The 17,160-nt window shown below is 49.7% G+C and overlaps 1 protein-coding gene across 2 annotated transcripts in view; it reads right to left on the bottom strand.

Moving 5' to 3' along the window:
- The window catches only part of ADAP1 (ArfGAP with dual PH domains 1), a 35,106-nt gene that overhangs the window by 4,216 nt on the left and 13,730 nt on the right, over nucleotides 1-17,160 (bottom strand). For both annotated transcript variants that reach the window (XM_026054158.1, XM_026054157.1), the window contains exons 4-5: nucleotides 2,818-2,930; nucleotides 702-848 (exon numbers count right to left, since the gene is read on the bottom strand). In XM_026054158.1, the coding sequence (XP_025909943.1) occupies nucleotides 702-848; nucleotides 2,818-2,930 (260 nt within the window). The remainder of the gene's footprint in view (nucleotides 1-701; nucleotides 849-2,817; nucleotides 2,931-17,160) is intronic.

Raw genomic sequence — 17,160 nt, 5'->3', positions numbered from 1 at the left:
GGGCTCGCCTCCAAAAAGCCTCTTTCCTCCAGGTCTTGCAGTGAGCAGAGAAACAGCAATTCCCTTTCAAGGCGGACAAGAAGGGAGCACCTGCCCCTCCTTCCAAGTGGGCAGTGCCAAAAGCCACTCAGGTCCCTGCCTCCAGGAGCAGCAGTGCCCAAAGCCCTGCTCCACCTGGGCCAGGTTTCCAAAGGGAGCTTCCCTGCACTAGGCCTCTCTCCAAGGACAAACCAGGGGCGTCCAGCTCCCCAGCCCAGCTTAGGCTGCACCCTGCATCCGTGGCCATGCAGGACCCCGGGCAGGGCTCAGCTGTGCCGCCCAACTGCTCTCAAAGCCACTTGCCGCAAGGAAACTTCTCCAAGCTGCAGTTTGTGCTGTTGACAGCAGACATTATTACAGGCTTGAATGGTCGTGTAACTTCTACCAAATTCCCCTCTCTGCTCAAACTCTCCCAGAAAGCTGTTTCCATTCCTTTCCATTTGCTTCCTATTATTTTGAAGACCAAGTCTGCAACCTTTGTGCTTGGAAGTCCACAAGCAAATATGGTTGAAGCTGGTTGTGCTCCCCTTCTGTGGGCTCCTCGCACACTCACAGCACTTCATGGCTGGATCAGAGTTTGCTGCGAGGTGGCCAGGACCTCTAGGGACCATCAATCCCACAGGACCTCAATCAAACCTTTCTCGTTACCTCCACACTCTCACCTTGCCATCTTCATGATAGACAAAGATGTTCCTTGTGCTATTGTCCTTCAAGTAAGTGATCTGCAGTCCATGCGGGTTCCCTATTTTTGCAGGCTGGAAAGTCGCATTTAAGTGTTCAATCTTCATAATTGCTTTGGGTTCTTTTGCCTGGAAAACATAGTTGAGTGAGCAAACACCTGCAAATCAGCTTTCAAACAAGTAAGCAATTCACTCTGGAGAAAAAAAAAAAAAAAAAATCTTGATTGAGGCCATTAGCTAAAAAATGACCAGCCCCCTAAGCTGCCTGCTGTGAGCGTCACAGAGATTTTTCAGAGCCAGTGACAATTGGTTTCTGTCAGCCTGGGAAACCCTTTTTCCATTTTGGAAATTCAGCAGAGTTGATACAATGTTCAGAAAAGGGAGATCAATTCAAGCCCAGAAGCAGGATGGATGGGCCAGGTTTCATGTCAGGATTTTGTGCTATACACACAGTTATTTCCACAAGCCTCCTCTCCCGGGCTCTTTTCAGCTGTCTCCTGACTCCTATATCTCCTCCAGCCTTTTCTCCTCATGCTAAGTGGCAATATTTACACCTGGGTGAGCCCTATTAAGGTAGAACTAAAAATGTTCAGCCAGACAAAAATAAAGAGGAAAAAAAATAGCAGATTTCAAACTAACAGGTCAGGATACTCTGCATCTCAAGCAGCCACTACCATCTTGTCCTTGCCCTAGAAGGGACAAACATTTCACCTACCAGGCTCAACACCCCAAGCCCATTTCCACACCAGTCCCATCCTCTCACACCAGCTATTGGCCTCTGACTTGGCTCAGCACCTTGCCTCCAGGATGGGTGCCCTCCTGAGAGAGAAAACCACACACACCCTGCAGGGAGGCCGAGCCCACCCAGGAGTCTGGATCAAGCCCTTATGAGCACCAATCCCACCTGCAGCTCCTGAACTTCTACAGTGCACTTTGTCTCCCTATAAAATACTCCCCAAAATTTAGTACCCTTCTCCAACTGCACAGAGAAGTGAATAAAACATGAGCAATAACCATTATGCTCTTGACACCAGTTTTAGGCCACCCTAAGCTCCTTGATTTCTTCCTGAAATTAAGGAGATGACCATCCTCCAATTTACCATCCCGGAGCTTTAATGGGAACAACGTCTTATGTTTTTTTTAAAAGAGACTTAACCAGCTTTATGGTTTGGGGGTCTGACTAGCTTCAAGGCTCTGCTCCTCGCAGCGCTCGGACACTTGCTCTTTCTTGGCCGCAGGAGGCCACGAGTAGCTTGGGGCAGGTCCAAGCGGGAGCTGTCCCAGCAGTGGGCTGGTTATCCCATAAAAGCTGCTGCTGGAAAGCTGCGTTACCCACGGCCCGACACAGCTACGGCTGTCTTCTTGTGTGACTCTTCTCAAGGTTTTGCTGTGATTTGGGTGTACCTGTCACTGTCACCACCAGGAGCCTGACCCACGCTGTGGCACTAGGTCTTGCAGCAAAGATGGTCACGCAGATGGACGTGGCACCCAAGCGCCAAGCAGAAGTCCCTGCCCTACAGAAGATGCAAGAGCCATTTCGGGAACTTGGGGACTTGCCGTGGGATGAAAGCTGCTGTGGGTGAGCAGGGTGGGGAAATCCCAGAAAAGAGGATGTGCCCAGACAGCGCAGTTCCCACTACGGCTCTGGTTAACAGCAGGGTAACACAGCCTCAAAGTGCTCAAGCAGTTAATAGCAACTGGATCGGGGCTGCTGGGACTTCCATTTCTCCCTTGGTAATGACCGGCTCTCCTGCCCACGAGACACAACAGCACCACACGCACAAGGACGGCAGCGCTGTCCATTCAGGCTGGGGGGAATGGGACTGGAGAAGTGCGGTGGTGTAGCCGCCTGGTGTAGCCAAAGACTCCCCAACACAATGCAACAATTGTGCAAAATATCATAGACAACTTGGTGGTGGTTCAGTCTGGGCCACTGTTTTACTGGAGCCTGTGGCTTGTCACAGGAAGCTTCTACAGCTATCGTGGCCCTTGCACAAAATGGTGTCAAACATTATGAGTGGTGGCCTGGAAATGGTTTGTGCCAAGATGCTCGTACACTGCAACGCCCTGAACTCCCACAGCAACGCCAGGAACTCACGTCATTTTTGTTGAAGTATTTCAGCGCCCCTTCCCGCTCCGACAACACGAATTTGCGGCTCAAGAACTGTCCGTTGTCACGTCCTCTCTTCCACAGGAATCCTTCTCGGTATCCTGCAGCAGAAAGGAATTGCTCAGAACCAGGAATCAAATATCATGGTGCTGCTTTTGGTGTCCCTTGGCTGAGGAACGGGCTGGGCCTGGCTCGGAGCCTTCTCCCGTTGGAGCCTCCCAAGGACCTGCTCCATTTCCCTGGACATCATCCCTGCAGAGGGACTTGCTGCTCCTGAAGAACGCCATTTAAAACAAGCGTGCCTTCCTTAAAAACCAGAACAGCCAGAGAAAGGGAAGGAAAAGGAAAGAATCTAAGTGCTATGTTCTGAATACTTCAAATAAGAAGCTACAACTTGTTATATATAATATTAAATAGGCAGTTACAACTTGTTACTGCCGACATCTACAACACACAACAGGCACAACGTGCAAATTATCTTGCAACAAGCTTAACTGATGTTCCTATTTTAATATGCTCCAAAAATAAAGAAACCCCAGGAACTCTCCACTGTAAGATTTGTGATTAGCACAGCAACTCCAGCATTTTCTTCCATTTATTTAAAACATAATTATATATAAGACCCACTGAAAGAGCGTAGCCTTTTCTTTCTGAGTTTCACTCCTTTTAGGCTTTTGTTATACTGGTTCCTGAGAACTAAGATTTAAAAGTTACACATTATAGCTGTGAGATGTTATAAAAGTTAAGTAACTAAACCCTTCTTAAAGCCCAAAGTGGCTCTGGAACCGGCAGGCAGCTGGTCCTTCATGTGCATCTGCAGGTTGCATCAGTGAGGTACAGAAATTCCTCATTCAACCCATTTTCCAGGCAGTCGTCCATCCTCATGCAGGATTTATTTAAATCAAGACAGAAAGACAGACAGAAAGACAGACAGACAGATGTGCAAACCCCCCTCAGTGCTGACTCTGTTGGTATGGGCTGCGTAAAATGTTTCCATGTGAGAAATGTGAGAAAAACCTAAAGCCAAATATAAAAATATAAAAAGCACACACACACATTTAAAAACTTGAAAAGACAAAAGGAGACAGACAAGTGCTGAAGCTGCTAACAAAACCAAAGTTGTCCATCTAGCTAAACATGACTTTTCTGATTGCCCAAGTACCTGCTGCTTCTGCCTGCGGTGACGAAGCCCAACGTTTCCTGCAGATCCTCCAAGAGGCCTTTCCTGGCCGTCAGACAAAGCCACTGGTGTGTGGCATAAATAAAGGCGCTGCTAAAGGCCGTTGCTGACGGTGGATGCTCACTGTGGAGGACACCGTAAATCCGAGGCACGCACGAGGCTGCTGGAACACGGCACTGCTCCCAGCATCCGCGGTACAGATGTAAGCGGTGGGAGGGCTGGAAGCTCTTGGCAGCTTTTCCTTTGCTCTGGTGCTCCGTGTGGGCCACCCGTTGCAGCAGAGCTGCATGTAAAACGTGGGGCCACCCTGCTCTGCCCACGGCGGCTCGTTGGGGCTGGCGACGGCCGCGCAGCCCTGACGCCCTCGTGCCCCGTGACCCTCAAACGCCACCAGACCCCTTAGGGGAGCTCGGGGTGCTCCGTTCCCAACGACTTCACCAAAACTAAGAGCAGGACTTACCAAGTCAGTCAACTAAACGATGAATTCAACCCCACACAAACTCAAGCTACAGTCTTGTTTTATAGTTTTCTTCTGCTGAGAAGACACAACTCACTTGCAGGCGACACTTGCAATATTAGGAAGAAGAGTTCACAGCAAGAAGAATTATCTAGATTACCCCACTCCAAAATTTGAGCGAGGGGAAGCAGCCATTCGAGCAGCCAGCGAAGGCACTAAACCAAACCAAGGGCAGCAGCACCTGAGAAGGGAGTGATGCCCCAGGCCCCTCACCACCTCCACGGGGTGAATTAATGCTCATCCTTGTGGGGATCTGAAGCCCTGGGAGATCCGTGTGGGACAGTGGATCTGAACAGGAGCTTCTCCCCCAGCAGATGGGCTTCACACGAAGCTCAGAGAGGCTTGGTGACCTGCCCAGGACAAACTCATGCACCAGTGTCAAAGTCAAACTGGGAACCTCAGTTTCCCTGCCCTCCCATATAGGGACATTTTTATCCTTTTCACCTCTTCTTTCCAACTCTTTGTGGCAAAACACAGTATGTGAATTCCATTCCCCGTGAGAAATAGAAGACAAAACCCTAAGGGCTACCCCTTTCCTTAGTCCACACGCCACCTCCCTTTAGAAGGATCGTCTCTGCAAAAGAGCTCCTGGCTGCTCTGACAAAGCCAGCTGCTAACTTTGCCATTCTCAGCTGCAGATCTTCATAAACCTTTTGCTTCTTTCTTTTCTTTCTTCCTTCCTTCAGGGCTGTGTGCTCAGGAGCTGCCCTGCCCAAGTCTGCTGTCTGCACCCCTGTCAACATTGCTAAGTGCGAGACGTGATGGATTGGACTTGAACTACACATGAACTCACCCAGGTTCCCCAGGCAAAGAGCTTGTCGGCAAGACATGTCCTCAATGTCTGGACCTGAAAAACTTGAAAATAGCTATAGAAGGGTAGCAGAGATGATGCCCAGTGTCCACCTAAACCAGCTCTCCTCATCCCTGAGAGACTTTTGCCCAAATTCAGACCTCGCCTTGACGAGGGCTGCTCTGCTTCAAGGTACCCAGCTCAGCCCTGTCCATCCATCACCTTCCCCTTCCCAAAGGGCAGGGTCTGACCACGAGCACCCACCCGATGAAGAGCTGCGGGTCCCGACCCTTGGGCTCTCTTTAAAGAAACTATTCTTGGGTTAAGGCGATGGCCCCTCAGGCACTGAGTTTTCTGCAGCCCTTAAGCTGTCAGCCAAGAAGAAAAATTGATGGTAGCTCTGGCACAAATCTGTGACGTTTATAAAAACGCACTGCGCACTTGTGACAAAGTTAGGTAATAATAGGCACCTAGTATCAAGTGAAACCACCCAGCCAGAACGGGTATTTTTGAGCCAATACATAGTTTCCAAGGTCAAACGGCAGCTAAAATTCTACTGGGGAAAGAAAACAAGGTCACTAAACTGCTTCACCAAAAGGAAACCATGAGAGGGCCCTGGGTCAGCTCAGGACTGTTGTGTCTGAACCCCAGGTAGGGACTTCTGAAGGAAAAAGGGGTTTTCCTCCTGTTGTGCCTGACTTCTCCGCTCTGCACCAGCAGGAGCCACAAGGAAGCAGTGGGAAGGATGGTCTGGCCAGGGCAGACACCCTCTTCCCATCCGACTTCCCCAGCGCTTTGCTCAGGTTCCCTCTTTAAAGCCTGGGGCTCTGCTCCTTCCCCACCTCCAAAAGCCACTACACTGTTTTAAGTTAATGATTTTTTTTCCTCTCTGAGAATTTGGAACTAATATTTTGCCTCAAGGTTTTGTTCCTAGAGAGAAAAAGTTGTCAGAGAGGGACAATCGGATTCAGCGGCTTGAAGAAACATTTATGCACAGACTTATCCTTCTGCCATCTCCAGGAAAACATTATAAACCTGGGATTAAACCACATCTGCTCAGTCCCTTTGGCACATTTGTTCTGCAAGTTCATCTGCAAACAGGTATCAGAACTGCTTGTTCCTACGAAGTTCCAACCTCAGCAGTAAAACCAGGCCTGGTGCAAGGCTTTCAGGAGCAGGATATTAATGCACTCAAAGGAGAGCATAGCACAAAGCCATAGAACGCTCTGATTCTTTCCTTCTGGTCTCACTGCAAGACAACACATTGAAGGCTGAAAAAAAGAGGAAAAAAAGAATGTATTGGTACATGTAATCACATATTTATGGAGTTTGGGCTGGACACCTCCACCTACAGAAACAGATTTGCTTTCCTCTGAGCAGTCAGGCAAAGTGCTGTGACCCCAATTCACAGCTTTGGAGATGAACAGGAAGATTTAAATGCAACTACATCACTTCACTGCTAAAATAACAGAGGATATATTGCCGCTTCTGCTGTGTGTCAGAAGCCTTGCAGTCTGCTAATATTATCATAAGATGTTAATTAAACTAGAGCAGTAGGTAGGTGCTGACTGCAGATGATGTGTCTGCTTTTTCTGCGAGATTGAGGAATTGCATAATTATTTGAGGCAGTTGACTGGAGGATCCCTGACATATCAGACTACAAGTGACACCAAATGTCGCATCCTCCTTCTAGCGGAGAGAGACTGCAGAATAATTCCTTCAGGAAAAGCCATGCTGCCCAAAAAGCAGTTAGCTGGACCAAGAAGAAGGCACACACTAAGTGTTGACGGCATTGCAAAAAGCTGTAAACTTCCTGTCCTGCTGCATCAGTTTAAATCATTTAATTTCTGTACGTTGTAAATATAACTTCTTTCCACAGTACTGGGCCACCAAAAAACCAAAATACTTCAGTGGCTTCAATTTGATTTTAAGTGTTTGCATTCCAATCAAAAATTAAAACATTTAATGAAAAAATCTTCTTATCAAGGGAGAATGCCACTGTTTGTCCAGACACAAGAAACAGAGACCGAGGGAGCGAGGCTCATGGAGGCCGGTGAGCCAGCTGAGAGCCTGCAGGGTCAGCTGGACCACGGCTCTACTGCACAATACCATCGACGTTGTCTTCCCTGGCTCGTAACGTCCTTGCAAATACTGTACAGTCACCCCTGAGTAAATACACACACCGTTTACTCCTCAGGGCAAGTATTGTGTCTATCTGCATCCCAGTGCACTGGAGATGTCAGCGTTCAGAAGGAAGGAAGGAAGGAAGCAGAAGGAAGAGGAGACCTCAAGAGCTTTGCTAGTGGGACACGAATCTTGTCCTGCTAACCAAGCTGCAAGTCCAGGTGAGAAGTAACCAGGAACTGCTACTGCCCGAGTGCAGTTCAGTGCTTTGTGAACTAAATTCTCAGCATGGCACCAATGAGCAAGTGCTGGGTGATCCTGCAGCCAGCTGGTGTCTTTGGATGCCAGCTGGGGATGCACCGGAGTGCCTGCTAGAGCAGGACACCTCCGGACACCTCCGTTTCTCTGGCTGCCACCCCAGGCAGGCTCTTCAGCCCCTCACATCATTCCCGGCTCAGCTAACGTGTCCCGGGGCTGCCCACATGCCCATGCACCAACACCAGCCACTGCCTTGAGTGCACACTGATTTTTAAGAAGCTGAATTTCCCAGCTCTTAATCAATCAGTCTTCTCCTAATGAGCATTTAACATGCAAATTACCTTTCCTAAAGGCCATTTTGCAGAAAAGGGTTTCCTGTTGCCATGCAGTCTGCCTCTGCTGCCTTCCAGGAGCTCATAAAACAATTACTGTCCTGCTGCACTGCAGCGCCTCGGCTATGGGTGCAGGCAGCTGATTAGATTGATAGCTTCCACAATACCCAATTAACCCACTCACTCGGCAAATGATTGACTTAATCAAAGGCAATTAGTGCTTGAAGAGCTACATCACACCAAAAGGCAGGCCTTCAAACGTGACTGAGATACCGTGTTACGGACATCTCCTCGGCCTTCAGAGGGGAAACATCGTTATTAATGTTCAGTTCAGCGCTGGAAGTACCTGAAACCTCATGTCAGTGGTTTCAGATGGCAGAAAAGCCACAGCAGAGCAGCCTTTCCCTTTACTGACAAAGAGAACAAAGACACACGCTGCTTCTAATAGGAACTTGAAAACTGCCTACGTTCCTCTTTTCCCCTCCATCTACCTAGGGGAGCACCGAGCAGCTGCCCCAGCCTCTCCGAGCAACGTCAGGAAACGGTGACTTCCCTGACTGAGGAATTCAGCTGGAGCCGACCTGCAGAAGCTGAGGAACAAGCTCGTTCCCCCATCACCAACCCTTGCTGCCAAGGCAAACACGTTTTAGGAAACCCTCCTCCTCGCTGCCCTGAGGGCGACGGCCGTGGACAGCAGTGCAAACCCCGGGGAGTTCCGTGGAGAAACCCATCACCTCTACAAGGAAGGGCAGAATCATTTCAGATCACGCTTAGGATAACTTTGAGGTTGAAGCCAAGCACAAAAAAACAAACCAACCAACTCGACAGACCACTGCAAGAGTGTATTATCATTTGCTTCATCTGGAGCTGCTACAAAAGCTCTGAAATGGAAAATATCTGTTCAGCTACTCAGCTGCTGGGGATCGACATGTGAAACAGAGCCATACACCCTGTGTCTGTGGAAAGAACATGCAGTAGAGCTTAACAACACATCTGGGTTTGGAGTTTGATGAGAAGAAGGCGAGTTCTGTCCCCACACATAGGCATGCAGCATTGAAATGCAAGGTCAGTCCCTGGGATTGCAGTTGCTTTTAATGTCATCGCGAACACACTTGCATTGCTGGCTCACAGCTGAAAATCCAAATTGCTTCGAAGTAAAGCTCCAATAATAAAGCTGAAATCCATTAAGCCTGTGATGTTTGCCACCATTTAAATCTGATTAAAATCGTTCATGACACCACTAAGCCTAACAGTCAGAAAACACTCCTGTCAATTCTGATGTTTCCCGGTGTAATCCGGAGCCCCCTTCTTTCACCGAGTTGTCAGCTAAAAGGAAACATAATAAGAGATCATGTATCTAATCCGGCTTCCTAAGCTGTTTTTAACTGGTTTCTTTAATCACATGTTAAGACTCCCTGCAGAGAAGCTCTCAGGTGACAAAGAAATTAATATAGTCGTTAATTCTCCCAGAGGTAGGATGGGTGGTGTCACACGGGCAGCGCGGAGGGGACAACATGCACAAGGTGCTGCCGCACAGGGAGCAGGAAAGGGACATCCTGGACCTGCAAGCGAGGGGCTGCAAAGGACAGATGTCACCACCGTGGCACATCTGCATTTCCAGAACTGCCCTTTAAAAACAACAACTGGAAAAGCTGCTCACCTTCCCTGGAAATGCCACGTGTGCCAAGTGTTGGAACACACTCTAAAGCACCAAGTTCCCGAGTCTTGGATCGTCGCAGACACGTCAGGCTGGGTTTGCAGGGAAGGCAGCAGAGCCACATCCTCCCTTTTATCAGCTCATCTTGTAATGGACCATTGAGACACTGCAACTTCCCCAATAACTTAATTACTGAGCACGTGTTTACATACTAGAGATAAGACAACAGTTAGCTGCTGCAGTGCAATTAGATTGTATCTGCTGGGAGATGTTAAAATCTCCTGCCAAAGAAAATGTCTTTACTGGAAGTCTTATGCTCGCATTACTGAGAATTGAACGTGGGATCTAATTTTATGGAGAAATCAAATACTTCCACTTTGAGTGGCAGCTGTATGTGCTCATTAAGGAGATCCTGGTTGCTCTGAGAAATATCCCAGCTGCAGGTGGATGCCTTCAGGTTTTCATCTTTTGAATCCAATCTTTTGTTAGGAAAATGAAAGCTGATGGAGTCCGAGAGGTTCACAACATGAAGCTTCTCCCACTTACCTGCAACGGATGCACTCGATACAGCTGGGAAGCTGGGAGAGTAGGCCTGGAACGATGGGCACTAAGTCGTAACAGCACCCGCACAACCGCAGCGCTCCGCACTTCCACTCAGGAAAGAGGCAACTGAAGACGAAGGGGCCAGGGTGGAAACAGGGCGATTTCCCCCCGTCGCCCCTGCAGAAGGTCTCTGTGTGGAAACTCAGAGCCCTGAAGCCCTCAGGGAGCCAGGCGGATCCTCGCCAGGCACCCGAGGACAGGCAGGAGCTCGCGGCTCCGCAGAGCTCGTGCAGCTTGCCCGGGTTCTCCTCCCCACGGCAGCACCAGCCCACGGCGCCAGGGCAAAGACCGAGGATGGAGCGAGTTGAAGGACCATGTGTGGAGAGCAGGGCCGCGGCCTCCTGCACAGAGCCCCCGGGACTCACAGCCATGGAGGCTCTCCAGACCTGCCTCTTCTTCCCTGCTTTTGTCCCTCCTTTTTTTGTCTCTACACCAAGATAGGGCCTCTGGAGAAGATAAATCCACACCCAGCCTCATGCACAACGTTGGCTTTAATACAGAAAGCACTGAAACGCTCAACAGATGCACGGAGGCCCTGATCATTGAATCATTATGGTTGGAAAAGACCTTCAAGATCGAGTCCAACCATAAGCCCTTCAACACCTTGCCTGTTAAACCACGTCACTAGGCGCCTAATCTACATGTTTCTTGAACACTGCTAAGGGACATTTCTTGAACACTTCAGCATTCATATGCACCGCTGACAGGCTAAGCCAACCTGTACGGTACCTGGTCTTGGCTCAAACCGCCCGCAAGGCCCTGGGGAGCTCTGGAAGATCCATCTTTTACACGCACGTTTAGCAGCCTGGGTTCAAAGCCCAGCCCTTGCTCGAAACACAACATCCAAACAGCCCAAAATAACCTCCCAGCCGCAAATAGCTCGGGATGGATTCTCTTGTACTCATACTAACAAATAAAACCTCAGCCTGGCCAGCTGCTCACACGGATCAACCCTAGAAAAGATTAGAAGAATTTAATCACCGAGCACAGCTTTTCTGAATTCAGCAGAGAAGTCCACGACTGACTTGAAATGGGCTTAGGGCCCTCCCTCCAGGACATGCTGGGGTAAACCATTCCCCCCACGTAAGCAGCACGAGAGCCCCATAATAAATCATGGAAATCCCTCTCTGTGGCGGTCGCACGCACACAACATTCCTTTGCCTTGGCTTTGAAGAGGAATCCAAACGGCGCCGAGCACATCTGCTGGGGCGTTAGTGGCTCCCAATCATCTATTATGGAGCGTCTGACGCGTCTGCAGGCAGAGACATAACTGCATGAAGGGAACAGACACTTTTTCAATTTAGGACTCATTCCTCTCCTGGTTGCCAGTTCTGCAGCTGTCCCAGAAATCGGCTCACGCTGGATGCTCCTCCGGCTGCGGGACTGATGGAGGCGGCTTCAGGGCACAGCAGCAACAGCTTCCAGGCTGCAGGAGGACTTCACGCACCTTCGTGGGTTTTGTCCCCTGTAGCGCTGAAATCCTGCCTTATAAACTCCTATAATCAGTGAATTAAGGCTAAACTCTACCCTGGATAAATCAAGGAACAAAACTCTCACTAACTTTGCTGAAGCTAAAATTTCATCTTCCAGCCTCTGCAATGCGTGGAAGTTTGAAATTCACTCCCTACCGAGCAGCTTTCTTGCCTTTCAGATATTTTGGGGATATCCTGTTTGCTACTGACGTGCCACATAATCACTTCCCTCAAGGGTTGCTCTCGCAGAGCTAGTTATGAAAATGAATCTAGCTCATGTGGGTTACTGCTGCGTGTGCTCCGCGACTGCAGCAACATTTTTTAAAACAGTCATATTTAGATTGCTGATGAGGCACCCTCCAACCCAGTGCTGACCATGACTTCTTAAATAATGCAAATACCTCTCTACAAGCACGCAAAAGGCCAGGGGTGGATAGCAGCGTGGCTGCTGCAGACTTATCTGCTGCATCAGGGGTTTGAAGGTGAGAGAGGTTTCAACGAGGACGCGCCTGCTCCGTGGGGAAGGCGCAGTGCACATCGCCGCCCTCTGACTTCTCGGTAGAGTCTGAGCTAAGAGTCTGCTTGGCAAACTCCAGAAAAATGCACAACTGCACTCAGAAAAATGTTCCTGATCTACTAAGGGACAGAAGCTGCCTGGCCCTGCACCAGTCTCCAGTACCAAAATGGATCTTTCCATAATGGAGATTTAATTAAGCTGGGAAGAGTTGCCATGAAATCAGCTTTTTCCCGCACCGTGGATGTTGCTACAGTTATTGCTCCCTTGTCACTCCCTTCTCATTATCAGAGCGCTGCTTGGCACCAACCTCTTGACCCAGTGACACTGCACAGGGACCATGGACATACCCAGCACAGAAACACTGAGAAACTAGGAGGAGATGCTGCAAGAGAGCTGCTTCTCCTGCTCTTTTTCTACATGTTTATTAGCAGAAACTGGTGGCACCAGTCTCTTTAAGCTCTCTCTCCCTTTGGAAAAAGATTCATTTATTAACTGTAGGTTTACAGGAAGAGGCAGTCTGGACAATATCTAAGCCTCTATTTTCAAGCTGAGTAGTAAGCTTGAATAAAAAGAGAATGCCTGAGGACAAGACTGGCTCATGCAAGTCATAACTGGGGCATTTCATGCACCTATTGATTCTATAGGGTACATATGTGTGGCAACCCAGGCCATAAGCTCGGTCTTTTGGGGCGGCTGAGTCTCACGCCAGCTCTCCCATGAGGGAGTTTGTGCAGCAAACGCAACCGGCGCCGACGTGACCACAAATGAATCAGGCTTGATTTGAGTCGACAAATGTAAATATTTCTCCTAAGGGTGATGCAGAATGAAACAAGACCTCTTGTTTGCGCCCTTTTGAGGGAAAAATAAAAAATACTAACCAAAGGTTTTGCACAAAGCGCTGCTTCGGTGGAAAAAACACAAAGCCCCCAAACCCTGACCACCTACAAGGTTATTGGCCAGGCGCTGCCACTTCAGGTCCCGCTCGCTCCCCTGCAGCTCCACTTCCCCTGCAGCAAACCAGCAGCTTCGGTTCTGCAAGAAAGCAGCTGCTGCTTGGATCGTTATAGGAGCCTTGGGCTGGAGCTACAGCAAGGGCAGCTTGACAGAACCAGCTGTTAAAATCACAGCTGGATCCTAAGCCAGCTGTGAAAATGCTGCCTCGGCTCCCCACTGCGCTCCCCAGAACGGCGCTGCCAGCACTCGGCTCTGCGGCTGCTCCTCCGCCTGCTCCCGTCCCCACCCCGTCAGGTTGGCCAAACGCTCCCGAGCTGCAGGTTATCCGAGACATCAGCACATCTCTCTTCCCTGCGTGACCGTCTTTCTGCACAGGATTGATTTGTCTGCGCTCCCGTGCTCCATCACGGGGTAACTGGGATGCTCTTGAAGTTCCTGGAGAGCCAGCGCCACTACAGCAGGCTCTGTACATTTAACCACTGCTCAGACACAGCAAAAGTGAACCTGAGCTGCTTTAAAAGAAAAATACATGCATTTATAGCCTATTCTTTTGTCTTCTGGTGGTTATCTGGCATGGTATCTCTTTAGGCGAGATAAATTACCCACCTTTGACTTTACAGGCTCCCCCTTAGGCAGCATTTCAAGGGACTGTACTGCATCTGGCCACAGCGACTGAATCAGCACTTCCAAATGTCACTGGAAGGCACCGAAGGGCCAGCTGGTCCCTAAGCCACATGTTACTGCCCTGCTGAAGCCCCGATCACCCACAGGCAGCGAGAGGCTGTGCGGGTGCCCCCGTGGGCTCCTCTCCCTGCGGGAACACAGGCAGAAACACCGCGATCCCGTCCCATACCCATCAAATTGGCTCGGCTGGCTGACCAGGAATTCTCTCTTTAATGCAGGAAGGTCAGTGCTCATGTTCAAAACACTTGTACTGCAGCACAGGGAGCTGCTCCTCTGCTCCTCAAGCCTTTCTGAGGACCGCTGCAGCCTGTTACCTTGTCCTGAGCGATTGACACAGCGGGTGTTGTGAGTTTGGCTGGGCTACACAGGCTATTTTCTTTAAAGCATTTTTTAATGGATACCTTTCCTTTTCCCCTCTCTTTGTCCTTCAGAAAGCATTCAGCTTACTTGGCAGCTTACTCCCCAGGTCTCCTCAGGACAGGCTGTTGCATAGGTTTGTTCTGCTCTGGATGAGCAGCAGAAATAACTTGCACCGCAGCACACCCTAATTCTGCTTCTAGTGGGAGCAATAACAGAAGGCAGGGAGGAAGAAGAAGTCATTTGTTTCAAAGTAACAACCATGTTTTCCTCAAACCTCCGGGGAGAGGATGAGAGAAGGTAACTTGGAGGAAGCCCTGGCAGGGAGTCGTGCAACATTAAAGTGGATATGCCGGATTAAATTGGGAAGCATAAAAAGCAGAGCATGAGCAAATGGGGGAACTGCCTGTTCCACCTGACCCCACTTTCCCGTGGAGTTTCTCCTATCTCCTCCAATTCATTTTTTCCTGAGCCTCCTGCTTTCAATTACACTCCCTCATTAAACACAGATTTAGGGAACAGGCTGAACACGGAGCGCGCAGGATGGACGCGACGGACACGATGGTCACCGGCCTCAGCCCTGCGGCTGCATCCCACCCACCAGCGGGACGGCTGCTCCTTGGGCCTCTTCTGCTGGAGAGAAAAGGTTCCCGACTCGCACGCTGTCCTGCAAAGCACGGGGGGCTGCCTTTGGGACAGGCCCCTGCAGAACCCCGGATAACGGCCCACGGATCTTGAGCCTTTCCAGGCCAGCCAGACCAGCCACACAGCAGAGAGGGAAGGAGGCACTGCCAAATAAACAGCAATAAACAGCTCATGGTTCCAGCTGGTGCTAGTGAAACAGTACCCAAATTTCAGGACTGAGTAGCCAAAAGTCTTAGAGATGAAGACAAGGCAGAGCAAATTTGAAAAATCGCAAAAATGAAATCATTTTAGAGTTGAACCTGCTGCTTTAGTTCAGCCAGACATGGGGGGCAGCTGCCAAATGTTTACTGGAGCCATGATTTAACGGCAGACACCAGTGATGCACCGTCCATGTGCACATGGAGCCCCAACACGCTGCAGGGAGCTGGGGCCACCACTTCCTACCACAGGACATCTCCTGCTCACAGCCAGGGCCCAGCAGTGCACAAGTCTACACGAGCTCTCAAAACAGGACTGCAGCACCACGACCCTGCTGCTCTCTAGCAGCACTGGCCCTTTTCTTTCAATCTCTAGGATTATGAGGGATCTATTTATAAGGAGGGGACAGAGGGGACCGCACATTGTGGTCTTGTCTGGGACTTTTACAGAAAAAAGGACCTCTCATCACACAAGGGAACCTGCACAAAATGCCTGGGCTTCCCTCAGAGCACAGCTCTAGTGCTTGAGCCTTTCAAGCATCAGAAGAGAATTAAATCCATTGCACAGCTAACATCAGATAAGAGTGACATTAAAAAGCAGTCAGAGCAAAGCAGCCACTCCTCTTTGAGGCTAATACATAGAAATAAATTAACGGTTTTCTTTATATTGAAAATTCCCCTCCATGGACTAAGATCAAGGCCTGCAAAGCTTTTGATGGCTCTATTTGCCCTCAGTCACATGTGCATTGAGGTTCAATAGAAACTTGCACTCAGAGAAAGTCTTGAAAAACTCAGATTTTTGAGTCAAGATTATGGATATAGTATTTTCTGCAGTTCACCTCCAACAAATAAATAAATAGATAAATCAGAAGAGCCAATTCCAACTAGTCTATTTCCAACTTCTACATCTGGTATAAATCAACCATCAATTCAATGACAGAAAGCAGCCAACATAAAACCAGAACGAGGGGAAAAAGAAATCCTTATCTGTCTTGCACTCCTCCCTTTCCAGAGAAACAAGAACAAGGTTCTCCTGGGGGCAGAGAACCAGAGGAGATGGGCTCAGCAATTCCCTAGGAGGAGCAACGCAAGGGATCTCGCTGGGTCGCACACGAGAGGCTCCGCATAGCGCCCAAAGCGGCTCCTTTCAGGTAGGAACAAAGCAGAACAACCAAACCTGAGAGCTGCCATCCATCCAAAAGGGGCAGGAGGCTCCTCCTGCAGCGCCGAGCCCGGGCGCTCGCCCTCTGCCTGCGCCTGCCGCTCTCCGTCCTCGCAGCACATCAGGAAGGGACTTGGCAGCGGTTCCTTTTCTTGCGTGGTTTCTCTTCTCTTTCTTACAGGTTTGGTTTCCTGAAGAGCCAGCCCTTTGGGAAACATTACAGATCTGCACATCTTCACCTCCCACTTTCAAGCATTTTTTTGGACAATTTCAGCCACGGGAGTTTTCTGTACTTTGCAAAGTGCTCCAGTCCCCTCATTTAAAGTGCATTTCCCCACTGCTGTGACACTAGTTTCACAACAGCTGCTTCCGATGGGCTCGTGGCGGTGCCTTTGCCCCAGGGATGGAGCGAATTACTAGAAATCAGGGAGAGACAACCCGCATCCCTGGCACCTCTCACAGAAACCAGAGCCTCTTGACAAGCTGCTTCCTGACCGTGATGCTGCTCCAGGGCCCTGGACGGAGATTTTGCTGCTGGTCCACGTGGCTTTTTGCGAGCACCCATCCCTCGCGACTACTCCAGCAACTCATCTTTAGTTCTACACTAATCCATACAGCTGCAGGCAGCTATACAACTCCGTCTTCCCCAGGATTCAGCCCTCACTCCCTGCAAAAATCCCTTCTGCATCCGATGCACAGTAAGACCTGCATCTTTTTTAAGTTATTGCTGGACAGTTTTGCTCCCTGGGTGCTGCTCAGCCCCACAATCCAGCAGCGTGCAGCTGGAAAAGCCAGCGGGAAGGAGCACCCGAGCTCACACAAAGCCAGAGGCTGACGAGCGGTGGCGGCTCCGTCACGCTGACATTCACAGCCGCAGCCGGT

This window comes from Nothoprocta perdicaria, unplaced genomic scaffold, assembly GCF_003342845.1.
Source record: "Nothoprocta perdicaria isolate Ctin4 unplaced genomic scaffold, notPer1 scaffold_12, whole genome shotgun sequence".
Lineage (NCBI taxonomy): Eukaryota > Metazoa > Chordata > Aves > Tinamiformes > Tinamidae > Nothoprocta > Nothoprocta perdicaria.
Note: the sequence above shows the minus strand (reverse complement) of the source record. Positions and strands in the feature narration are given on the sequence as shown.